Source organism: Fistularia commersonii, chromosome 15 (genome assembly GCF_037954325.1).
Source record: "Fistularia commersonii isolate RoL2024-O1a breed Wild chromosome 15, RoL_Fcom_v1.0, whole genome shotgun sequence".
Lineage (NCBI taxonomy): Eukaryota > Metazoa > Chordata > Actinopteri > Syngnathiformes > Fistulariidae > Fistularia > Fistularia commersonii.
In genome coordinates, this window is record NC_141298.1 from 10416148 (window position 1) to 10441715 (window position 25568).

Here is a 25568-nt window from a genome sequence, read left to right on the forward strand (position 1 = left end):
CCAAATGTTATTTGCAGCTTCTTTGGACTCTTTGAGCCCAGAGCGTTGCAGGGGTAAAAATGAACAGCAAAATGTTGGGAGAAGTGAGCTGGTGACATCTAGTGGTTCTTTATATTCTTCAGAAAACAACCGAGCGGAAGCCGGGAGCGACACGATGAGGCAACAGAAGAAGAGAGTGACAACAGAGAGCAGTGAGGGAGAACAGTTCAGCTGCAAAACTTCACCATAGAAGACATTTTTCGACCAGTCAGGTAGACACCAAAGACTCTTCTGCTGCGGTGTACTTTTACAGCGGTTGATGCGACAGGAGCTGCATGTAGAAGCTCTGATGGCCAGGATGTGACTGGGGGAAGAAAAAAAATGCCCTTCAAGAATGACTACAAATTCTATTGAGATGCATCTAGCCCCAGCAAAACACGATAAAGGGAAAAGTAAGGGAAAAAAGTAGTGAAAAAGTAAGGATTTCCAGGTGAGAATGTCTTCTTTGGCAGTGATGGAGGATGTGAATGTCACCACTTCATTCCCTGACTTTTTTTCTGACTCTAATCGTGGAGGTATGGAATGAACATCAATCTGTTCCTTTGGGAGTCCTTGGCAGCAGCTGAGCAACGGCTGCAAAATTCACTGAATCACCCTGAGCCAAATATTAAGCGGCGTCATCGTCCGAAAAAACAAAAACATTCTTAAACTGCAGTTGATATGTGTTGGGTTTATTGGAAGATAATTTGTGCAAATTCATATCCTCCGGGTCAGTCGCAACTGGGATTGGCTCCCTGATATATTTTTTTAAGTTGATGGGAAGTAATGGGGGATGTCTCCTAGTAACGGAAACGGTAAAGAAGTAGGTTCTAACTCTGTATGATATCTAAATCTTCAAATACTCTACAAATATTCACAAAAATTAAACACCGCCTTGCAGAAGCATGACCAGATGGAGGGTGGACTCCTTTTGGATGTTGTAGTCAAAGAGAGTGCGGCCGTCTTCCAGCAGCTTGCCAGCAAAGATCAGCCTCTGCTGATCGGGGGGGACGCCCGCCTTGTCCTTGACCTTGTCCTTGACATTCTTGATAGTGTGGCTGGACTCCACTTCCAGGGTGATGGTTCTGCCACTGAAGGTCTTGACAAAGATCTGCATGCCACCTGTCAGACGCAGGACCAGCTGGAGGGTGGACTCCTTCTGGATGTTGTAGTCAGATAGGGTGTGGCCATCTTCCAGCTGCTTGCCCGCAAAGATCAGCCTCTGCTCCTCAGGGAGGACGCCTTCCTTGTCCTGGATTTTGGCCTTGACGTTTTCAACAGAGCCACTGGCTTCGACGGCCAAGGCGATGGTTTTACCAATGAGGGTCTTCACAAATAGCAGCATGGTTCCACCTGAGGAACAAGACGTGGGTAGTTCCTTATGAATATCCTGCAGTTTCAGATACTAACCCCATTATCATGTGAGGTGGAAAAAAAATTACACACACTATTATATAATGTCCTGCACACATTCAATGCGAGGCCCGACAGTGGGTTAAGTGCACCCACCTAGAGATTAACAGTCCCTTTGGTACAAATTTTTAGGAGATGATTTAGCAAATCGAAGCATTATATGTCGCTATGGCAATACTTTTTTTTTATTTTACTGCAATGTGCAGAGGAGGATTCAGGGATTTAATTTCATCAGGATTTACCTTCAGCCCCCTGGTATTCATTTTAGTAACATGATTAAAACTTTTAAAACCAACGCCGACAGACAGTTATAGCTCCTAGCTAACTTCCGGGCTGATCTTCTGCGCACATCTGCGCAGAACTGTCGAGTCTTTTAAAAATTCTGGCTAAGTTACCAAGAGACTGCCATGTATTTTTGTGATAAATTAAAGAATTTAGGTAAACAAACCGCTCACCTTTAAAAATCGATGCTTTCCATTAGAAGGTACATTTTAGCCAGTTAGCGGTGGTACAAAAGTAGCAGTAGTCGTAGTGTCTCAGGGAGGGTTTGGCGGTTTTATAATACATAACTAATGACCCCATAAAAACTATAAACAGAATTTTTTAAAAATAATTTCACATGCATTTAATTTGGAATTTGGAAATTAAGCTCATTTAAATACGTCACTGGGTTTAACTCGATTGACGTACCGACAGTCGTGAACACTTTCCGGCGTAACCATTAGCTTACGTCACGTTAGCCGCCCGCCACCCGGGTAGCATGCGAACGCAAAGTTCACGTCCAAAATATAAACCAAAATGTCAGGAGCGGGGGGCAATTTGAAGGTAAGACAAAACAGGGACATAAAACTACACCAGCTAGGAGGCATCGATGCCGTTTCACGCGGCTAACTGCAGTAAATGCGCACGGTGTTGACGGTACGGCGTACACCGGAAGTTGTTTGTCTGTTTTTCTGTCTGAAAATATGTCTTTACTCACAATGTTTGCTAATCCGGATTCCGCAGCTGACATCACGGACACGGAGCTCCACCTGTATGACATCAGTAGATCCGCGTCGCGCCGTTAACAGGTCGACTCCTTCTTTATGACGTCGCGGCTGCGCTTTGTGACGTCACGGTTCGTTTTCCTGGTTTTAGCCTTACGTAGTAAATGGGGGCGGGGTTTGAGGTGGAGGGGCGGGGCTTAACGCCCCTACACACGCAAACAAACTCGTCCAGCTAAAACCAGTGCATTTGTAGTGCGGTAAAACGATGAATCCTTCAGGGAAGCTACAGTGCGATCGTGTTCGAGGTGGATCATGCAAACGGGGATGAAATGTGTTTTTTTTTTTAGGTGCAGTATCTCAGCGGATCCTGTAGGTGCCAGTAATGGTGTTTGTTGCACTTGTGCCTATAGTTTCGACTTGCTCTTGAAAAAGGACCTTGTGGTCAAGCTGCATTTTCTGTTTAGTAGGGAGTCATGGATTTTATTCATTTATTTATATATTTATAATGTATTTATTTGTTGATTAATAAAATACTGACTTACCAGGTGAAGGTGGTACCTGGATTATCGTCGCGCCGTGTAGTAAAGAGTGCAAGTGCTGCAGGCCCTACTTTGTTTTCCACAAAACAGAACTACTCCCTTCCTCTTCTCTGGTACCAACTAACATCCTGTCCTCTTTTCCACCGTCCATAAATTTCCTCTGGTCTTCCTCCTCTGGTCTTCCTCTAGGCCTCAGCATCCACCTTCCCAGATATTCACAATACCTTCTCTGTACATCTCTTAATGTCAATGTGACTGTATCTCCTGAGGATGTAACATGTGCTGACCCGCTGATGAACTCATTCCCATTTCCAATCCATCCTCCTCACTCAAAGATCCCCTTGACATCTTTATCTCTGCGGCCTCCAGTTCCGCTTACCGTCCAACTGTCCCTAATTATCTGAATTATGATAAAGTGCATAATTGAATATATTCCACATGGAAGGAGGGTCACTTTGGGGTGAAAATGTAGAATATGGGCTTCTGAAAAACACAGTATGGATAAAGGATAATTCTAAACTATGATTTTATTAATTCAGAAAGGTGATGTAGTTCATCTGTGAGTTTTTGTTGACTATATAGGATTGGAGCTTTAATTTTCCAAGAGAGTATACTATCTACCGGTGAGAGTGACAAACAATTTCCAGCCGTCCTGTAGATCAATTTAAGGAGATGAAAATGTAGACTAGCTTAAAATAATGCAGTGTCATGTCATGTCAAAAAAAAAAGGGCAGGAAAATGGTTTTACCTTGCTGCTGATGGAACGTTGAAAGAGTAGGGTTTGGTGTGAACCTCTGAGCATGTTTGGGATTAAAACAAAAATTCCACATGTCTGTTTGAAATAGGATACAATCATAAATTGAGAAATAAGACTAAATGGTGTAGCTGGGCTTGACTAAGATCTGTAGATCTAATTGTTGCATGGAGAGTGAAAGTAGATGATTGTCTGTGGCTGATCAGAGGAGCCTTGATATTGGATAGCATTGTGTGCGTGTGTGTGTGTTCGAGTTGATTTATCAGCCACAGCAAGATAATTAGACCAAACAGGAATTAGCATTAGGATTCTGTGTCAGGGATCTTGAACAAGCCTCAATACCGCTTGGTCTAATGTTCGCCTCAAAAACGCAGAATCTCTGCCTCTGGAGGTCCTGCCAATGTTGATGCAGTAGCATTTTATCAACAGAAGATGGCGACAAGACATCAAACTAGCGGAAACAGCCAAACCAAATATATGCCGAATAAAACTTAAGTCAATTCAGTGGAGGGGGCGTTTTGTAACATCCCAGAGGAGCATGGCATGGAGAACAGCTTGTACAGGACCTCAAAGGAGATTGAGGTCAGACACTGAGAAACCCTTTTCTTGCAACTAAACATTGGCAGTAGTGAAATTTACCTCAGATCCTGCTTTAATTGTGTTGAAAAAAAGGGGACCATGGTTTTAATGTCTCCCTGACAATCAAGAGCAGGTGTTTTACATTTTCGATGTATTAACAGACTTGTTTAATGATAATTTGACTACAGAATTGACCATTGTCCACTCAAGCTGAACAGCAATTCTCCTCACACTTAAAAGCATTTTGTCTGTATTTTTATTACTGAGTGGACAAATAACTGATTTTATCTGTTACTTAGTAGGATTTAAAAAGATGAGGTCAACACCTAAAAGTTCCATTTAATGTTTTAATCAGGTTTACGCATTGAGCATTTGGTCATATGAAGAAAAAACAAACTTGCACAGCATACATAGCACTTTAAGGATGATAAGGTTAAGAACACAGAATGATGGCATTTTACTGGCCACCCCTCAGACGAAGCACCAGGTGGAGGGTGGACTCCTTCTGGATGTTGTAGTCAGACAGGGTGCGGCCATCTTCCAGCTGCTTGCCAGCAAAGATCAGCCTCTGCTGATCGGGGGGAATGCCTTCCTTGTCCTGGATCTTAGCCTTGACATTTTCAATGGTGTCACTGGGCTCAACCTCCAGGGTGATGGTCTTGCCAGTGAGGGTCTTGACGAAGATCTGCATACCACCCCTGAGTCGGAGCACAAGGTGGAGTGTGGACTCCTTCTGGATGTTGTAGTCAGAGAGGGTGCGGCCATCTTCCAGCTGCTTGCCAGCAAAGATCAGCCTCTGCTGGTCAGGGGGAATGCCTTCCTTATCCTGGATTTTGGCCTTGACATTCTCGATGGTGTCACTGGGCTCCACTTCCAGGGTGATGGTCTTGCCAGTGAGGGTCTTGACAAAGATCTGCATACCTCCCCTCAGACGCAGGACAAGGTGAAGAGTTGACTCCTTCTGAATGTTGTAGTCAGACAGGGTGCGGCCATCCTCCAGCTGCTTACCAGCAAAGATCAACCTCTGCTGATCAGGCGGGATGCCTTCCTTGTCCTGGATTTTGGCCTTGACATTTTCAATGGTATCGCTGGGCTCGACCTCAAGAGTGATGGTCTTACCAGTGAGGGTTTTGACAAAGATCTGCATGTTTACACCTGCGAATATGCAAATTGTAGTCAATTGTAGCCATTTACTCTATTAGCTTTAAAAAAACAAACAAACAGTATCTGGCGCGTTCACTAATTTAAATGATTGTCTCGTTTCATGCATATCTTCGTTCAAAGTAAAAAAAAAAACAGATCTCACGGCGAAAAAACTTTGCCTTGTGATTTGACCAAAGGGGGAAGAAGCCGGTGATTCTTCAGCCAGCGCCATTTTAAAAAAAATAAGCCATTGTTATTGCCTACAGACTGTCAAATGTTAACCCCGTTAATTGAATCCAGTAAATGATTAACATATTCTTGTTCCGTCATATTTAACAATTATCGAGGTGACAGACTGGAGGCGAAGGTTAATTATAAGGAAACTGCGGATATTGACGTAATTGTTAGCTTACAGTTACTGCGCACTTTTAGGTTGCGGTCGCCGGCTACCATTAGCATTTACGCTGGCAGCTAGCAGGAAGATAACATTTAGAGAACATTTAGAAATTCAAGCAAAAGATACCTATATTATACCACTAACTCGAACGTTTTATCGTATGTACTTACAAAAAGATGAATTATCGTTCACCACCGGGTAGGTCGATGTGTCACCTCTGACAACATATATCTAGGCGCGTCGAGGAAACACTGCGAGTTTATACAAAAATGCGTCATGTTCATCCGCCACGGAAAATAGGCCCAAGCTACTGCGCATGTGCAAGTGTTGCATCTGTTTATTGCTGGAGTTCAATGGTGCAATCAGAATGCAGACAGTGACTGCAGATACACAACTGGACTTGAAACTGCAGATACAGTATCACTTTAAGGTACGAGATGCTTGACTGCAAACTCTATTTTGACTTGAGTTTCTTCTTATCCCAGATGGTGCTCAATAATATTGACTGATTGAAATCTGTCATGAAGTGTGACAGTAATGACAGAATTGTAGGGTTAAAGGTGTCAAGTCTGATGTAGATTGTAAAGTCGAGGTTTATGTGTCTTCTGTTTTGTCCCGTCCACATGAAACCTTGTGCACTATGGTTCATGTGTATTTACTGGTCAATTGACCTCATGACCTGTGCCTTTTAAAATAAGGTAAAAATGCAAAAAGCTGTTGTGACATCAGACGGTCTCATCCTTGCTCACCATTCTTCAGCCAAATTCAAGAAAATGTAATAAGAACTATCTTGAAAAAAAAAAACCATGAGGTTAAATCTCAGAATGAATGATACAGGAATGATATGGGAAGTAATTTGATTGTTTACTTAAGAAACTGCTTTGAATGTTTTACTGGTCATTTGTTTTGACAGTTGATTCAAAAGCTCTTCTGGGTGGACAATTCAAAGCACTGACACCTTTTGGGCTGATGCAATAATTATCCGGACTATAAAACATATCATCAGAATATTCTAGAATGTCACTGATTATGCCATTGGAGTGTTATTTGTCCAGCAAGCTTGAAATCTCCAAGGGCTGAGATCAGTACCTTTAAAAATGTTGCAAAAAGCAGCTTGTAAAATGAAGCAGGGTTATGAGATAAATGCCTCTGGCAGGATTTAGCAGCTGATACCTGATTATCCAGATAACTGAGTTTAGTTAGCCAGTTTAGTTTTGGATTAGGTGGTTAATGCCATAGCATGGCCATTGTTTAATCCGCACCCTGCATTCATGCTATTAAATTAATCCTGTTCTCCATTAGCAAAGCCAGATGCACATAGAAAAGCAATAAATGCTAGAATCCCCTCTGTCAACTCCAAAGTATTTAATCAGTTGCACATTGAAAACACCTAACCACACCATGATTGGGACAATTGTGTTCTTTTTGGTAGGGAGCCTGAGGACATGAAATGTCATGTCAGAGCTCTGATGGAAAGTCTTCATTATGCTCTTAATAGTTTCTTTCTATCACGGGCCGGACAGAGCCTAGGGTGGAAACACACGCTGCATGTGTTTTCAGTAACTCATCATATGGTCTCATTGTAAGATGGAAAAAAAAAAGTCCTTCTATTGGCAAGTCTTGTGCCAGCTTTTCATGACATTCCTCCATGTCCTGATAACTGTACCACTTTTCAAAATAATCAGCTGTACATTGATGCCTCGCACAATTCTTTAGCAATTTAAGCAAGACTCTTATTTTTTCTTTAATCCTGCCAAGTGCCCTTGCTAGGGCTTCTTTAAACTTCAACTGCGCGAAAGGAGTCAATTTCAGGTTCTATGGTTGCATCCATGACTCCCCCAGCCAGTGTTTTCTATAGAAACATCCGGTTCAATTGGACAGATCATCCTCAATTTAGACTGACAGACATTCATCTGTGTCAGAACGGGTTGGGATTTACACAAATAAACACCAGAGAGTTAATTTTAAAACTTTTATTTCAGTCACACATTTGGTCATTTGAAGACAAATGCCTAAAGAGATGGTCACATTTTGATTAGGTCAACTTGGAATCTTGACTGCTTTACTGGCCACCCCTCAGACGAAGCACCAGGTGGAGGGTGGACTCCTTCTGAATGTTGTAGTCAGACAGGGTGCGGCCATCTTCCAGCTGCTTGCCAGCGAAGATCAGCCTCTGCTGATCGGGGGGAATGCCTTCCTTGTCCTGGATCTTGGCCTTGACATTTTCAATGGTGTCACTGGGCTCGACCTCCAAGGTGATAGTCTTGCCAGTGAGGGTCTTGACGAAGATTTGCATACCGCCTCTGAGACGAAGCACCAAGTGGAGGGTGGATTCCTTCTGAATATTGTAGTCTGACAAGGTGCGGCCATCTTCCAGCTGCTTGCCAGCAAAGATCAGCCTCTGCTGGTCTGGGGGAATGCCTTCCTTGTCCTGGATTTTGGCCTTGACGTTTTCAATGGTATCACTGGACTCAACCTCCAGGGTGATGGTCTTACCGGTGAGGGTCTTGACAAAGATCTGCATACCACCCCTCAGACGGAGCACCAGGTGGAGGGTGGACTCCTTCTGGATGTTGTAATCTGACAGGGTACGACCATCTTCCAGCTGCTTGCCAGCAAAGATCAGCCTCTGCTGATCAGGGGGAATGCCTTCCTTATCCTGGATTTTGGCCTTGACATTCTCAATGGTGTCACTAGGCTCAACCTCCAGGGTGATGGTCTTACCGGTGAGGGTCTTGACAAAGATCTGCATGCCACCCCTCAGACGCAGGACAAGGTGGAGGGTGGATTCCTTCTGAATATTGTAGTCTGACAAGGTGCGGCCATCTTCCAGCTGCTTGCCAGCAAAGATCAGCCTCTGCTGATCAGGGGGAATGCCTTCCTTATCCTGGATTTTGGCCTTGACATTCTCAATGGTGTCACTGGGCTCAACCTCCAGGGTGATGGTCTTGCCAGTGAGGGTCTTGACGAAGATTTGCATACCACCTCTGAGACGGAGCACCAGGTGGAGGGTGGACTCCTTCTGGATGTTGTAATCTGACAGGGTGCGGCCATCTTCCAGCTGCTTGCCAGCAAAGATCAGCCTCTGCTGGTCAGGGGGAATGCCTTCCTTGTCCTGGATTTTGGCCTTTACATTTTCAATGGTGTCGCTGGGCTCAACCTCCAGGGTGATGGTCTTACCAGTGAGGGTCTTGACAAAAATCTGCATACCGCCCCTCAGACGCAGGACAAGGTGGAGGGTGGACTCCTTCTGGATGTTGTAATCTGACAGGGTGCGGCCATCTTCCAGCTGCTTGCCAGCGAAGATCAGCCTCTGCTGGTCAGGGGGAATGCCTTCCTTATCCTGGATTTTGGCCTTGACATTCTCAATGGTGTCACTGGGCTCTACTTCCAGGGTGATGGTTTTACCAGTGAGGGTCTTGACAAAGATCTGCATACCACCCCTAAGACGCAGGACAAGGTGGAGGGTGGACTCCTTCTGAATATTGTAGTCTGACAGGGTGCGGCCATCTTCCAGCTGCTTGCCAGCAAAGATCAGCCTTTGTTGATCAGGGGGAATTCCCTCTTTGTCCTGGATTTTGGCCTTTACATTCTCAATGGTATCACTAGGCTCAACCTCAAGTGTGATGGTCTTGCCAGTGAGCGTCTTCACAAAGATCTGCATTTTGTTTTGTCTGTAGTTCATGGGGGGGAAGAAAAGGAACCACATACAGTCAGTAAACGACGTTAAAATTAAGTTGTTCAATTGCATAGGATCGCTAATGAGTAGGTACCATAGCCTTAATAACCCGCCATGAACACGTTGAACGTAACAATTAATTTAATAAGCTCAGTCACTATTTAAGTGTTCAAATCACAGAAACCGAAATCAATGACAACTGAGCGCCGTTCCAGTGCCAGCGCCATTTTGAGATCATATTGACCTCCCTTTTGTTCGGCTAACGTAAGCCTCTAATGGACGATAGTACTGGAAATGTTGAGTCACTGCTGTTGTTACCGACAGGAAACCAGTAAATTGGTACAGCCGCTCGAAATAAAAACAACTTAAAAAAACGTTATTTCTTATTACCACCAAAAAGAATCAATATTTTCTAGTATGTAAAGCCAACGGGCGGCACTGATTAGAATCTGACTAGCATATCGTCGTGGGCTAAACAGTAAAATCAACAATTGTTTTGCGGCTGTCTGAAGCCGTTGATTCACATGAAAAATCGTGAAATATTTAGAAGAAAAGCAACAATACTCACAGTATAAAACCGCAGTTTATCTTCTAATATTTTCGTCTTCCTGATGATGAGTGCTTCTCTTCTGTCGCGATGAGGATATGCTGTCACAGACTAACACTGTGGTATATATAGCGGAGCAGCATACGTCACCGAACAATATGCCTACGCAGTCGAAAGTAGTTCCCGGCACACCGTAACGCACAGTTTCCACACCATATTTGTCATTTAAATGCCGGCTTTTCAGGGGTTTACAATTTTTCTCGTGTGGACAATATTTATTATATCACAACGTGCTTTTAAAAACACATAGTTGTACATTCGCGGTTTAGCGGATTGATATCGAACTACGGCTCTTCCTCCTGAATTTTCCAGAAGGAACCGACACGGCAACACAGACGAGAACCTTCCTCGTGCTGTGATTGGACGACGTCACAGCACAGTTGTTTGTCTGCTTCCCTATTGGTTGCCGTGTCTACAGTAAGTAAGGCTAATCATGTTTATGACCAAGTGATTACAACATATACACGTTAAACAACACCTGGGCGGACGAGATATCGTCAATAATACTACTAAACGATCGTTCTCGCAGATTTAATTTCAAACGTACTGTATTGGAAAGTTATCAATCGCCTCTAAGTCGCTATTCAAGGAACTGAATTGACGTTTTTTTATGCTAGTACTAGCTTTGGTCGAGAGCCCAAAACGTGCCGTCGGGCGGAAACGTGCCTGGTGAACGTGTCACCAGCTGGAGCCACAGCTGGTTCAGGGTATTGGAGACAAAACCGCGACAGAAATCCCTTGGACAATTCCATTGCTGTGACTCGAGACTTTAATAAAACCCGGGTGCCATCTGACGAATGACATTTTGAATTGCTACATCTTCACACCTTGGTTAGGCTAGATTAAACTAGCGCTTCCGGGTTAGCATTGTCATACTAGAAAGTGTCTAGAAACGAATTAGCATATTATTCACCCTTGAATGTATGGAAGAATCTTATCGATATGGAGGAATCTTATATTCTCTGTTTGTTTTCCCCCTAATGAATTTGTTGACATTGAGCAAAACAAAGGGTAGGTTGTCCATGTTAGGACAAGTTTTGTTGCAAACCCTGGTCAGAGCACGTGAAGTCTCCTGATACAGCTTGAGATAGAGCCACGAGTTATTTGCAGTCTTGTACAGTTTGTCTCACAAGAGAAAGGCTATTTCTCATTTAATAAGAATTGCCCAGTGTCATAGAACTGGCAGTTCCTAAAAGGAAATCCGGGACTTGATTTCTGGACCGTTGCCTAAAGGTTTGAAGGGTTTTTTAATGTGGCGCCGTCTTGGTTTCCCTACAGTAGCTGAGTAAACAGGAGGAAGATCTGAAGATTTAGGTCAGTGGTCTTGAGGGAAATCAGTGGGGAAGTCCAGCGAGGCGGTGGTAGGTAGCTGATGTTCTGTTTTCACCAGACAGTGTCAAGTTCTGACTTGTCATCTGTCTTCCAACTTTGAGCTTCCACGTATCACCAGTATTGCACCGTGAACTAAATATAATCAGGTATCAGATGGACAGATATGGGCCTGCTGGGTTTCTATTCGTGCCCCAGTAATATTAAACAGCACTGGTGAGTCCTGATTTATGTATTTGGGTCACAGCATTCCCTCGGCCCTCCCCCAGCGCCATGTCATATGACACCCAACCCGTGATGCACCGTAGAGTTTTCCAACACAGAACGGTGTGTCTGGCCGAACCAGTTCAGCCTCTGAGGATTTTGTTTGTGCAAGTCTTGTACTTTGCCCTGCTCTTTGGAGGAAATAATAAGTGAGCGTCATGAGGTGTTCCAGGAAAAAAAAAACATTCTTTTAAACCAGGAAAGAAAACTGGTGGGGCGCCACGCAAACTGATAGTACTATCACATGAAAAGAATGTGCTCATGCCTCTGGACAACAATCTATTGTGTCTTTGAAAAGGTATCCACGTTTGAATATAACAGATGTCCTCAAAGTACACATTAACAGCTGTGGTAGGACTGTATTGTGAGTAGCCCTGAGGCCTTAGATTTAAATGTGACTTTTAATCGAGATGGACTTTTTTTTTTTTTTTCTTTTGGGAGGGGTGTTTGGATTCCATGACCATGTTTCACAACAACACGGGCGGAGACAGTTTCACAAGGACTTCATAAGAATCTCGGGTCATATTGTGCCTGTTTACAGACGGTTTACTGTAAACAAATACTCTAATAGCAAAATAGTGATTCTCAACAGTTGTGTCGTTCCTTCCCACAGGATGGAGCTTGTAAAACACAGCGGTGGCTGCCACTGTGGGGCTGTGAGGTTCGAAGTCTGGAGCTCCCCTGACCTCCATGTTTTCCATTGCAAGTATGGATATTTACATTCTCTTGTCTCATATTAAAACGAGACCGATGTTCAACTGATGAAGATTGACTCATAAAACTCTAAATCCCGTAACCCGATCGTTTCTCCAGTTGCAGCATCTGTACGAAGAAACAAAACCACCATTTCATTGTTCCCAAAAGTAACTTCAGACTCTTACAGGTAGGAAAGCAAAGGAAGAGGAAGTCAACAAAACTAATTTTCAAAACTATCGCAGCGTTTTTATTTGAGTAACCATCCCTCCCTTTTTCCCTTCTTCCCTCTCTCTCCCAAGGGCTCAGATAATCTGACCACATACACATTTAACACTCACGTTGCGAAACACACTTTCTGTAAGTCCTGTGGAGTTCAAAGTTTCTACATGCCACGCTCCAACCCCGACGGATATGGTATGACTGTGAACTGCTGACACAAGTAACTCACATGTGTTGTAAACTTGTTTTTCCACCACTGCCGTGTTTACCCCAAACTAAGTGTTGTTGTTTATCACTAAACATACCTAGCTTATGCTTTAATGCTCCACTTGTGGTGCACAAGAAAAAAAAACAATATAAAACAGACCATCTTGTCTTTAGGTGTCGTTTCAAAACACCACCCTTGAAATGCTCATACTTCCTTGGTTTTACCCGCATAGCAAAGCTGCCGTGATGTAACCAAGAGACAGTGAGCTCTTTTGTCCAGGCATACATCAATGTGCCGTGTCATTGCTCCCTCAGGTGTTGCTCCTCACTGCCTGGATCCTGGAACCGTGAGAAGTCAGACGGTTGAGTTCTTCTGCGGAGAGAAGTGGGAGGAGAGCATGCAAGCTCACAGGACCATCCGAGACATGTCTAAACATGATCAGGACGCGTAGCCGGGGGGAGAAAAGGCAGCCTCCGTCCCCTAACAGTCAATCTCAGGTTCAATTTTATACAATGATAATTGCAAACTATACTAAATTCATGGGGAAACAAAGAAATATGGAGTTCTGTTTTGGTATCACAGTGATGCTTGTTTATTCTGAGTGAATTAGACAGTAAACAGCTGGCTAATTTAATGTTTTCAAGTCAAGTTTATCCATACAGTTCCAAAGTCTCCACCTCTTAAGTCTTTACCCTAACGGTGACCTGATTCAAGTAAAAAGAAAAATACAAAAGAACACCTGCAAAATCCCTCCAACAGGGGAAAAACCAAGCAGAACCTTCAAGCTTCAGTGAAAGGGATTCCGCTCCCCGTGGGAGAGGATGCCACGCGGACAGAACACGTGTGCAAGTCAGCAGCATTTCAGGGGGACCTTTGACGGTGCAGAGTGAGTCCACTTATTCAGTAGATTTTGACGTCCTTTGCTTCATGCGGGATCATTTGGAAGGTGTTCACCAGCATGTATCGCGAGAAAATGACGTACAGGTAACGAAACCACAGGAGCTGAGTGCGGTGACAGAGCATGGCAGCCTGGCAAAAACAAAAACAAGGTGTTCGAACATATAATAAAGCCTGGTCAGGAATGTTTAAGTAAAATGCCTGAATCTGATTTTTTTTTTTGGTAGCTAGATTGCACAGTTTCAAACCTCACATGCAAGGTTTTTCCACTGCAGGTCAAACACAGGTGTGATTTATAACCTTAATGGAGCGGCAGACAGATTGAAATTCATTTCCTTGACGGCGGCGGCATCTGGTTGGGCTCTTCCTGAGCGAGGGGAAACCAACTGGGTGAGTAAATGGAATGGAGCCGCCATTGACGTTGGCGTTGTGACAAGTGACCGGTTGAGAATGGGTGCAGTGAAAGGGACCGGGCTCCGTGGCGGCAGCTTAATTGAATGCGATGGCAATTCATTTTATCGGTTACACCTGTGTTTGCCCTGTTGTGAAAAGGGCCTCTCAGTCTCAAGTCCTCGGCTCAGGACTCTCACAGTGTGTGGAGTGTTACGATGTGCTAAAAACACTTCTCTAATGGTAGACGGAGAAGTGTCTTGCCAACAATCCGGCCTTGCTTACTCTGGCTCGACGATACCCCTCCGGGCCTACGATACAGCACAGGCGCGAGGGCAGCAGCCAGCTGAGGGGAAGCTCCAGGAAGGAGATGTACTTCCTGAGGAGACCAACAGTCACCAAGGAGAGCAAACAGCAGTCTGGAAGTGCAGACAGAAAGCCGGTTATTGGTGAGCGTCCGCTCAGGCTGTGGACTGTTTTTCCAGGTCATTTCACTGGGCGCGCACTCGGGTTCTCAAGCGGGACGTTTTGAGGACGCGTGGGAGACGAGGGCTCGGTTGAGAAAACATCCAGAGACGACGAGCCGCGGCAAAGACGTCAACGGTACAATAACGGACACTTCCTGATAATATATCCCCGATATTTCCCCCCCGGCGTGCTCTCACAGGGTGTGAGTTTGTGGGCCATCAGAGGCTTAGAGGTGTGAGGAATGAACAGCAGGCCTTCCTGCTCAGCCAGGTGGAGAGGCTTTGGAATCAGCCCGGACCTAATTCTCTCCAGACCCGCCCGGCAGGCTTGATCAGGCAAACAGTTGAGGTACAAACGGCAGGTTACTATGGTAACAAATCACCCGAGCGAGTGATTAATGCCGCCCTGCACCTTTTTATGATGACTCACCGCGGGCTAAAGAGGTCACGGCAGCCACTTTGTACTGGATATGTTTGACGTAGCCCGCTGACTGATGACACTGCCCTTTACTCTGCTCTTGTGTGATTAACCTTGCAGACTCGCCTGGCCTCTTTATCAATTTTCCCTTCTCAAACTTCGGCGTGGGCGTGATCTGCAGGCAACATGTCAGCCGACCTCTTGACCCGCTGTGATGTGTGCTCCTACCTGTCCCTATTTCCCTTGGAATATCCCGTTCATATAGTAATAAGTAATAATAATAAAAACACCCTCCACGGGTGACATAAGAAACAAATCTTTCAAATGATACTTTGAAATATGATATGTATGCAGGAGGAGAAGGTGCGGCTTGGTAGGACCAGTTTGAGATTACTCATTCGTGTTTGGCATGTCGAACCGGCTTAGTGCTTAGGCCTCCTTTACTTGTGAACAGAAGAGGGCGCTGTATATTAACAAAAAAAAAGAATACCTCCCCTCAGCCTGTGTTTATGGTCGCTCCCGGATTTCTCCCCAGCAAGAGTGCATACTGAGAGAATAATGCCCCCAGTAGGAGAAACTCATCTCTGCACCACTGTGAGACATTAAATTTGGCCCAGTGCGTGTTTACCAGTTTTCTCACTGACATTCATATTGACCTTCTTGTGTCACACCTACCTCTGGGAACCTGGCCGGTGTAGCTGAGATACCTGCAGGCGGCGGGAAAAAAAAAAGAAAAAAAAAAGTGAAATGTAGCGGCAACATTAAAAAACTACATTTCATTCTCAATGCGTCAGTTGGCGGCTTCTTATCGTGCGTGGATAAACAGTATGATGTATTTATGGCCGTTATCTGGGGAGACAGTCACATTAGTGACCTCAAACCCACAAAGCACAGCAGCAGAGTGTTTTAGGGTCTCTGTACGTTGCAGAGTGTGTGTCAGCTCCCCAGCCCGCCTTGCTGCAGATGATAGCCGTTAGCATGCGTGGCCGGGCAGAATCTAACAGGGAAATGTTTATTCGGAGAAATGTCAAACTATTACGCGTCCCGATCAGGGGGTTTTCCAGCCCCTCAGGGGAATCACAACAAAGCGGGGTTGTCGTTTTGTCGCGACCATTGACGGCCACGGTGCATTTCGCCGGGGCACAAAATTGCAAAATAATAAAAAAAAAACACAGACAGGCTGATGCAACCCTCCCCAGCTGGAGCTTCCTTCCTAGCTCGCTGCTGTGGGGTCAGGATTTACTGCGGCTCTCTGGGAGCGGAGCCCACCGCGTCTGAGGGCCGTGTTTGGTTGACCTCTCAGCTATGCAACGGAACATGGCCCGTGAGTGTGTTGCCTTTATGGGGAAACGTTGTGGAAAAGACGGGCGGCTGTGTGCGCGTCCAGCCCCCCCCCCAGTTCCTCGATGGTGCCGTATTATAAATGGGGAGGGCGAGGGCTGGAAGAGCAACCTGGTTCTTTGCCTCGAAATGCAGCGAGTACCTGACAGCTTTATAGATGGCTGTGTGATTGGCGTGGCCGCTCACTCCTCTCCCGTCGAAGGTCAGCACCTGAAACAACAAAATATCTCACAGTGTGGGTGAGAAGCCAGAATACGGGTATCTAAAAGCAAGCAAAAGGCAAAAAAAAGGAGAAAAAAAAAAACGGAGAACGATGTCTTTATTGGTTTTTGTGTGTCTGACTGTGGAGGCGCTTGGCAGCCGACAACTGATATTTAAAAGCCTTTTTCTGTGTGCATGCAAAGGCAGTGAGGACCAAAAAAAAAAAAGCTAGAGACTTGGCGTCCGCTACGCTAAGGTGCATTTTACCAATTCCTCTGCAACTCGGCGCGTGTTTGTTTCCTCAAACGCCTGGTATTTGTGTGCTAGGCTGTACGTGGAGATGAGTCATGGCTGAAGAAGGGCAGGTTTGCTTTAGTTCGGCATTTATTACATGTGATTCTCCAATCTTTTTTCGGTTTTGAGTTGTAAGACTTATCTTGTCTCCATTCGTGACAGGATGGGAGAACAGTGTGCAAAGGGCTTGTTGGTTTTATCCCCCCCAAAAAAACAAAGTGACTGCACGTGCAGAGCCAAACCCAGCGGCAAATTCACATCCAAAACTTCTCCTCGAAAAAACGCCATCTGGCATGAGCCTATAGCCGGAGTTGCCACTAAGAGCTTTCGTAATGAAGGAAGTCGGCTCATTAATCTAAATCAGCCAGCTATTTGTGATCAAATGTTTTTGGTGCATTTATGCCGGGCTAGAACTACAACTGGGAAAATTGTTAGTATTTTCGGCTGCTTGTTTTTGAGCTCTTGCCAACAAAGGAACTTTGGTGAAGTGTGTGTGTGTGTGTGTGTGTGTGTGTGTGTGTGGGCCGATTGTTGAAATAACATCTTGACAGAGACACATGTGTTCATGCAAGTTATATATAAAATAAATAACACTTCTTTTTAGCATGAATAAATAATGTAATCAGGTAACCTTTGGTTACAAATGTATAAAATTCAAGCCTTTTTTCGTTAGCAATGATTACTTGATGCGGCAACAATTGTCCTCGTATTGAACTGTAAGACGTATGTGTAACATATGTATAAATATAAAAAAAACATGTATTTTTGTACTTGGCAATGGCGAGAAAAGTCTCAGATGAGCTGTATACGGTTCTGATAATCTTTATGCTGCATTTCCTGTCCCTAAGTTGAACTACATCCTTATTCTGTGCTTCCTAATTTGCCAAATTCCCATTTGGCCCATTTGACGGCACTGGAGTGCACCGGGTCCGATAAGAATCTTTTTTGCAAACACACAAACTTGAGTTCAAACTCTCCCACCGCAGTGCAGGGCCATGTGGCCCTAACTTTTTCACAAGGTCGAGATGCGAGAAAAAGCGCCCTGAAAAACAGTATGAGGAGCGCAGCAGCCGCAATGCCGAAACCCTCCGCAGGGGCACAACGATACGTGGATCTGTCGGACGGAATGGTGGGAAAGCGGCGTGCTGTGGAAGTGGCAGGAAAGGCTACGATTCGACGCGGGGCGGAACGTACCATGTTGACCGAGTAGGCTGTTATGTGTTTCACAATTAGAGAGGAGACAAAGGGGACGCTCCATTCAGCCTTGGGGTCGTCTGGAAGCTTCCTGTCGGGCAAAAAAGCGGACAATGGTTAGCGAAGGCAGATTTAGCTGAAGCGTTTGTGGAAAACGTTAATCAGGAGTGGAAACGCACATCGCCGGCCCGATGGCCTCCTCCCTCTGAACACGGTCGGGCAAAAAAGAGAGAAAGCCATTACAAAACCAGGTCCCGGCCACGCCGAACCAGAGGTCACGGGGAGCTTCATTTCATTTCCATCTCTCTCGCTAATGCCGGTCAGACACACTTCTCAGCGGGGGAAGCCGGTGCCCCGCGGGGCAACGAGAAGGTTGCTGCAAGTGTTGAACCGTCAGGGCGTCGGCCGACGAGATAAGCAGATGGATCGATGGCCTGATGTTGTTGCGGCGGTGTGATGGCGAGAAAGGTGGCGGCGTGTACATGCGCCCGCTGGCAAATAAATCAGTAATGATGGCAGTTTATTACAAACCCCTTGTGATAACACCCCCCGCGCCCTCTTAAGAGGATTATGATGTTGAATTTTATTCGACTCGTCAGCCAGAGCTGTTGTTATTGCTGGCGTTCTCAATATTTATCCGTCCCCCGGCTGCCGGGCTGTTTCACAGCTCAAGCGAAAGGACATTTAAGTGCGCAACATCAAATGTGTGTGTGTGTGTGTGTGTGTGGGGAGGGGGTGGGGGAGGAAGGGGGATGCCCGCCGACGCTCGCTCCCCCCCCTCCCCTGGTTCCCAACAATGAGTCAGGTCAGATGAGCTACCGGGATGGAAGTGATGGATTAGGCCACAAATCTATTGGCTGCCAGCGTTGCGAGGGCCTGGCCGCCGGTGAACGGGCCGGCGCGCAGGGGTCGGCTGTGTCAGCGGGGAGGCGGGGCTGAGGGTCACCCATAGTTTAAAACCGTCTGTCATCAGCTGAATGCGGCGCCGTCCGACGCTGCGATACCAGTGACCTACATGTCATCGAAGGCCGGGCATTTATGGGCTGTCTTTTGGAAGCGGAGTAAAGTCCGGACGCGGGCGTCGAACAAGCCGACTTACTCGGACCAACCCATCTCTGAAATTGAAGAGACTTTACTTTGCATCGTTAATGTGATTTTTTAATTTTTATTTGCCTTCAAGAGGCCATCTGCGAGTGTTATTCGCGTCTTCGCCGATCCAGTGCCACTGAGCGGGGGCCGGTATTCTGCAAAAGCGAGTGTGATGTGGAAACTCTGAGCCTCCGGGTCACAAACACACGGAACGGCCTCTCCGGGGGGATGGTTTGTGTCCAAAAACATTCATAAGAACATGTGAAATGTTTCCTGGAGCTGTTTACTGAGAGAGGAGGAGGAGGAGGATATTTTGATGGTATTCTTCAGGATATTTTGCAAAAACACACTGTAGTATTTCAGTGGAACTCGAACGATGTGTTTTTTTTTTGTTTTTTTTTTCGGGTGATGTGGTCTTTTTTTTCTTATTTCCATCGCGGCAGCGGCTCAATAACTCTCGTACCCATTTATTATTTTAGACTTTGGTCCTTGAAGAAAACACACAAGACAAATGACCTCTCTGGAGCAGGATGCAGGCTGAGTGTTGGCTTCGCCATGGCAACGGAGCAAAATGTCCTAAAATAACCTCCACGGCTCCCCTTTTGTAGCTTTGCATGTGGACGTCTAATTGCTTGCAGGCATTTGTATGCAGTTGTTGAACTTTAGCCCAGTAAGGGGATTCTATGTGTGTGTGTGTCTGTCAGAGAGGGCTTGTTTAGTCTGGTCACATGGACTGCAGACCTGAGATACTGCCAGACTCCTGTCCACACAGCCAGATTATATGTCCTGCAGCGGATGGCTGAGATGCCACCGCTCGCTGACAGTCCGTCCCTACTGTTCCCGTGTCGACAACGGCAACAATGCCTTTGAGTATTTTTTGATTTTCCTGCAAGCAGGTGGTGCAGGAGAATAAAAAAAAAAAAAAATTATATATATATATATATATATATATATATATATGTATTTATATATGAGGGGTTTCATTGCATGTTGGAGCCGCTTGCAGGGTTTGGCTAATGAGTGGGGGGAGAAGTGGCCGCTGGGTTTTACCAAGGCCAGCATGCGGTGACAAATGTATCGAGGATAAAAGCATGGCAACAGGTCAATAGCGGGGCCGGGACATCTCTCCACGATCTACTGCGCCCTGTCATGTCGCTATAAATCAACCTTAGCAGTATTTCTATTTTTCCCCCTCCCACCATCCCTGATCGATGTATATATTTAAACCCGCGACACGGATGAGCCGTTTCCGTAGATCCAGAAACTCTAGCCGAGCTCTCCGCTTTACGCCCCTGCAGAGAATTAGCTCTGCGTCCACGCTGAGGATTTCATTTGCTCCGGGAGGAGGAGGAGGAGGGGGGGGGGGGGGGGGTGGATTTACTGTCTGTCACGGACCCGGTGGGAAAAAAACGGGAAGGTGGGCGAGAGAAGCCCGGGTCCGAAGCGACGGATAATGCAATGAAGAAGTGGCGCGGGGGGATTTGTGCGGTGAGCGGCTCTAATCGAGTCCAGGGAGCAGACAGAGGTCAAGCCAGTGCAAGTGGAGAGGCAGCGGAGCGTGTTCAGATCCAGCTTGATCACAAAGGCCCCAACATGCACCGGGGCCCCAGATACTGTCAACACAGCTGTCCTATTCACTGAGCATTAAAGGGAAAATCCTATTTTGAAACCGAACTCACGTGTCACCCCCCTCCCACCCCCACCTCCCCGCCCGTCATCTTGGGAGAACCGCTCGCGAGCGAGCCGACCCTCATCCGGAGCCGTCTTCGCCGACAGCGGCGACTCCGGGCTTTGCCGGGAGTGATTTACAACATCCGGACGATTAATAACATTCCGGTAACTCATGTTTCCACCCTCCCCGATGGGTCACCGAGTAAATCTTAAAACTTGCGTATTCTGACGGAAAAATCCCGTGAAAGGAGCGATTGTCGGCTGAAAAGGAAAAAAAAAAAAAACTCAAATTGGAAAAAACCACATCAAGATCAACTGCCAATTCAAGCGACACATTTATGTTCTAGAACAACCCAGTTTGATCTCTAAAGGATCGGAATTATCTCCCAAGAATTACAATCTCCCCTATCTGTGTGGTTCTGACTTTAGGGTTTGAATTTTTAAAAGAAGTGCTTAATATGTCCATTCAAATCCGCCCCCCTGCGCTGGCATTTACATTTCAAAATGGTTTGTGTCTCTGAATCCAAGGGCTTTGTTTCACCCTGTGCATTTTAGCTGAAGGAGTCATGTGTTCTGTCTTCCAGCGGAAACCTTCAGCCGCTTGGGAAGAGACCCCAGAAGGAGCGAGATAAGCTCGAGGAGGTTTGTGGCCATCACCGTGTAATGAGCGCACAGAATTCACCGGAGCAAAGTACGTATCCTTCCATTCGGCCCATTTTTAAATTAAAGCGAGGCGGACGAGGGACGCATCCTTCGCCATCGGATGTGAAAAGTTCCGCAAAATAAGATTAACTCATCTGTAATCGTTTTCGTCGAGCGGGCGAGTCGTGAACGAGAGGAAGGGGGGAAGAAAATAAAAAAAAAAAAGAAAGAAAAATGGCCACCAACTGTTGCGCCGCATAGTTGTCTTTGTTTGTGCAACAATAAAAAAAAAATGACCGGCAAGGAAAAACAGGGAGAGGTCAAGGCGAGGATGTGCATCTGTGCATAGTTGGACGGAGAAGACCGAGAGCGAAGCCAAAGTGTGGCCGGCCACGTACACACACACACACACACACACACACACACACACAGAAAAACATTTTTGAATGACCTACATTGGCCGCGCTCTCAGCGCTGCCAAAATGAAGCCCACAGTCCTTAGTGGTTGGCCCGAGCAGACATGGACAAGAGGAGGGTGGGACGAGAGAGCGAGACTAGCGGGGAGGAGGAGAAGGAAGAGGAGGAGGAGGAGGCTGGGGGTCTCTAAGTGCTGATTGGGTGTGTGTTTTGGTCAAACAACAATGCGTGTTAGAAGGAGGGGGTTGTGGGCTCTGTTAAGCATCAGAAGAAGTGCAGACGGCGTTGGGATCAAAGTTCGCCTATAGTCTGTGTGCACAAGATGATAAAACTGTGAAAGGTGTGTGTGTGTGTGTGTGGGGTTTAAACACTTTAAACACACACACAATATTCTCTCAGGCAGACAACCTGGGCAGGTTGCCAGCTTATTACTGCGAGTTCCAGGTTCGTTCCAGAGTTCATACAACCTGCTCGGTGAGCCAACAGGAACTCACATGTAGGCGGCCCGGAGGTTCTCGGAAACTCGCAGCGTTTCCAAGGGGAAGCTGAAGGGTTGATTTGCAGTTGCAAAAAAAAAAAAAAAAAAAATTTACCTCCACTTTGCCCTGTAACTCAATCCTGGATCTTGCAGCTGCATCAACAGCAGAACCAGATACAGAAGATGGAGCAGCGATAAAGATTCAAGTCAGATGTGAAAGTGTGGTTTTGTGTGTGTGTGACAGCAGCTGGTGGCGGTAAGGTGTCGGCCCGCGGCGGCCATTGATTCTGGCCTGCGGGAGGGACGAGCCAAAGACATCCCCTGATGTTTTGACGGCAGCGGCGGGAAAGAACGCTATCACGCTGCTCCAATTGGGGAGCTATCTTGTGACTGTGAAGGCAGCAGCATATGATTCATATCATTTTCATACTCCTCAAACCATTCAGTGACCCCTCTGTTCTGCACAGCTTAGGTTTCCACATTCCTCTATCCGGTTCTTTCCTCGAATTTGTCACCCTCGAGTCCGTGTGTGCACCGTGTGTGCACGCTAGGGTGCATGTGTAGTATTTAATTGAATTTTATTTGATTTGACTCATCGCTACGATCATACCGTGGGGCTCGAGTAGAACATTGCTTTGGTTTTAATACCCTCATCATGGGCTGTTTCTGCTGCGTTTCTAAGTTCAGTCCTTCTCCATCAGCCGTGCCGTTTTCAGGAGCTTCTCCCAGAAACACATTCTGGCTGATTGTGCTTTTTTTTGTTTTTCAAAATTTACTCTCATCTTTTATTCAGAGGCTCTTGATAACATTCACACGCGCCGCTTTAATACGCCCACGTTTAAGACTGCCGCTATGCATCGAATGTCTTTTCTTTCACTTGCAGTTTCGATTCTGTAGCTCGCGTTTCAGAAAATGTGATCTTTTTTAACTAGTAATTTGCCACGAGAGTACTTTGTGTTCCGCCCGTCACGCAGCCATTTTGTTTGTACATTTATACAAAGTAGTCTTATTTCTCTTAATCCTCATTGCTTCTCTTTCTAGTTGCATCCCATCTAATGGATGGGGTTCATAGCAACAGTTTACATCCAAATGCGCTTCAGCTCTTATTCGAGAATGAAGAATAACACATTGTTTTCGTTTCACGTGAAACAAAAAAAGAATGTTATCGCACACCATTTTGCACAGTTGTTGGTTTCCCAGCGTCTGCCTTCGGAACGGACTGTTTTGAGACTGAGGGAATTGAAATAAAAGTGGCCTTGTCCATTTGAGCTGTGCAGAGATTCTCAGCGGGCTGCAGTCTTTATCACAGTATATTGAATATCTTTACACGACACAACCAGGGTACAGTCCATTTCCCCCACGGCCCAGAGGATTAGTGTCTCCGACCAGGTAACAACCGGACTTAAACAATCACCTGAAAAATGCTACCGCTCATGCAAAATCAGTGAATGTGTCCGGCGGTTCAATATATTTCTCTAAGCTTATGAATGATGAAAACAGCAACTGCACAGGTCTTACCCCAATTTGTATTTTGACTAAACCTACTGATTATATGCACAGCTGAAGATGCCTAAACATTTGTAACATAGTTATAATTACTGATCATCGAATGTTTTCAACACTTTACTGAGAGCTAACATGAGATGTGGATAAATCAAAGTTTTAAAATGTAGCTGTAGTTTTATATTATGTGTGCTCGCTTACTTATGGCATATAACGGTGACTCTGGAAGCTGGTATCCCCAACACTGCACAGCTGTTCACCAGTTCTTCTTTACGCTGAGTCCCTTGGTTGTAGTAGTTTCCTGTACAATATTCAAATAACATTAAAAAATCCTGGATTATATCAGTAGATTGGTGCAATTTAACACAGCTGATCATGGAATTAATGAATGCCTATTATTGTTTTTGACATTTTAAGTGCGCCAAGTGAATGTTTTCCCGGTTGCCTTGTAAACACGTCCTTCTTTTATGTTTGATCTCCACATTTTACCAAATATTTAACTCGTGTTTGCTTCAAAACACCTCCAGACTTGTAAGCGTAAAATGCCAAATTTCACATGCGCACGAGTTACTGTAGGTCGGTATGACGGTGTGTATTAAACAGACACTTTTCAGGCTGCACTGATAAGAAACCAAATTCATTTATTGTGAATCGTTGTCATATTTGAGGGGTTTATAGCTGTATACATGTATAGGTTTTTAACAGCATCACGCCTTCATGGAGTAAAAATGCAATTACTTGTGTATACTGGGAAAGAGTCTTACTTCTTTTTTACAAAAGTAAATAGATGGCTTAAGCTAGTAGCAAGAGAAGAAATTAACCTCGCATATTTTCTAAAAAAAACATGTAAACGTGTAATAGTGTTGTATCGCCGTACCTTCCGACAAACACAATAAATGCACTGTGGCTTTTAATTCGCAGAGTCGTATAATCGTTGGGGCGAAAAACATACACTCGTCATCCGGATGCGCGGTGACAACCAGAACTCTAAAATCGTCGCAGTTTGCTCCTTTGTCCGATAAAAACCGCGAAACGTGATCGAGCGAGTCCACCAAAGTTCCCCGATATCGATCGTAAATCAGTTTAATCCAAAGGAAGTAGCACAACACGGCGACGACGGCCCAGCAAACAGTCATTTTTAAAAATAAAACCGTCACCGTAAACAGTCCGTGTGGAAACACGACCTAAATATTGGTTCCGCATGCTAAAAACAATCGTACAGTCCGATTCGCTCATGTGGATAGTGTAACTAATTTCGCATTTAATGCCACAATTCTAATTACTATTTTCGAAAAATACTGCAAATTCTATCCCAAATATTAATATATTTAGCTTATCTGAAGCCATCGCTATCGCTTCGCTGACCTGCTTTAATAATGTTTCCCCAAACATCCAATTCACAGTTCTAGCACGCCATGATTTTCTCCCGTGCAATACGTTTTATTTTTTCTTATCATTGAAAAACAGAATCTAAATCTTGATATACGTATGTGAGTGAATCTTGAAAAAAAATAACAAACATTAGAAACACTATCTTGTTTGACGGGAAGGATTTAACTGTCACACCGTCTTATCCTTGCAGGCGCATACATGTCGACATAGTAAAACACGGTTATTTATGTTTATGGTGACATCGGAGCCATTTAAACTTGTAACTAGAGACATTTACCATTTTTAAATTTAAAGGGTTTTTTTAAAAGGACAATCCGGCGGTGAATTCAACCGATTGGATTAT

At 45.3% G+C, this 25568-nt stretch overlaps 3 protein-coding genes across 6 annotated transcripts; 1 reads left to right on the plus strand and 2 right to left on the minus strand.

Annotated features, from left to right (window-relative positions):
- Positions 1-901: 901 nt before the first annotated feature.
- On the minus strand, positions 902-10230 carry LOC147226467 (polyubiquitin-C). The gene is made up of 4 exons (XM_086160785.1): positions 10077-10230; positions 8078-9503; positions 4758-5388; positions 902-1371 (listed from the first exon to the last, which is right to left on the minus strand). The coding sequence occupies exons 2-4, from the start codon at positions 9491-9493 to the stop codon at positions 902-904; spliced, it is 2517 nt and encodes an 838-aa protein (XP_086016911.1). The 5' UTR covers positions 9494-9503; positions 10077-10230.
- Positions 6156-13926, plus strand: cenpv (centromere protein V). 4 transcript variants are annotated; one of them, XM_086160789.1, is made up of 5 exons: positions 6156-6259; positions 12322-12414; positions 12522-12591; positions 12704-12818; positions 13146-13926. In XM_086160789.1, the coding sequence occupies exons 2-5, from the start codon at positions 12323-12325 to the stop codon at positions 13280-13282; spliced, it is 414 nt and encodes a 137-aa protein (XP_086016915.1). In that variant the 5' UTR covers positions 6156-6259; position 12322; the 3' UTR covers positions 13283-13926. The 4 variants fall into 4 exon arrangements, with proteins under 4 accessions (XP_086016915.1, XP_086016916.1, XP_086016914.1 ...); XM_086160790.1 differs by lacking the exon at positions 6156-6259 and adding an exon at positions 10446-10532; XM_086160788.1 differs by lacking the exon at positions 6156-6259 and adding an exon at positions 11797-12006.
- Positions 13398-24978, minus strand: pigl (phosphatidylinositol glycan anchor biosynthesis, class L). Its single transcript, XM_086160786.1, has 7 exons — positions 24711-24978; positions 24035-24134; positions 18034-18124; positions 16487-16554; positions 15679-15710; positions 14404-14537; positions 13398-13860 (listed from the first exon to the last, which is right to left on the minus strand). Exons 1-7 carry the CDS (start codon positions 24967-24969, stop codon positions 13732-13734), a joined length of 813 nt encoding a protein of 270 aa, XP_086016912.1. The 5' UTR covers positions 24970-24978; the 3' UTR covers positions 13398-13731.
- Between the last annotated feature and the right edge of the window lie 590 nt (positions 24979-25568).

What these genes read in the sequence shown, in the direction of transcription:
- LOC147226467 (XM_086160785.1), bottom strand. Translation starts at nt 9,493, where the DNA reads ATGCAGATCTTTGTGAAGACGCTCACTGGCAAGACCATCACACTTGAG. An exon ending in GCAAGACTATCACCTTGGAG is followed by an intron (nt 5,389 to 8,077) that starts GTCGAGCCCAGT and finishes ATCACTCTTGAG; the next exon opens with GTCGAGCCCAGCGATACCAT. An exon ending in CCTGGTGCTTCGTCTGAGGG is followed by an intron (nt 1,372 to 4,757) that starts GTGGCCAGTAAA and finishes CTTGTTCCTCAG; the next exon opens with GTGGAACCATGCTGCTATTT.
- cenpv (XM_086160787.1), top strand. Translation starts at nt 12,119, where the DNA reads ATGGACTTTTTTTTTTTTTTTCTTTTGGGAGGGGTGTTTGGATTCCAT. An exon ending in CTCCATGTTTTCCATTGCAA is followed by an intron (nt 12,415 to 12,521) that starts GTATGGATATTT and finishes TCGTTTCTCCAG; the next exon opens with TTGCAGCATCTGTACGAAGA. An exon ending in GTAACTTCAGACTCTTACAG is followed by an intron (nt 12,592 to 12,703) that starts GTAGGAAAGCAA and finishes CTCTCTCCCAAG; the next exon opens with GGCTCAGATAATCTGACCAC.
- pigl (XM_086160786.1), bottom strand. Translation starts at nt 24,969, where the DNA reads ATGACTGTTTGCTGGGCCGTCGTCGCCGTGTTGTGCTACTTCCTTTGG. An exon ending in GTCACCGTTATATGCCATAA is followed by an intron (nt 18,125 to 24,034) that starts GTAAGCGAGCAC and finishes TTTGCCCGACAG; the next exon opens with GAAGCTTCCAGACGACCCCA. An exon ending in AGGGGTATCGTCGAGCCAGA is followed by an intron (nt 13,861 to 14,403) that starts GTAAGCAAGGCC and finishes TGTTTTTGCCAG; the next exon opens with GCTGCCATGCTCTGTCACCG.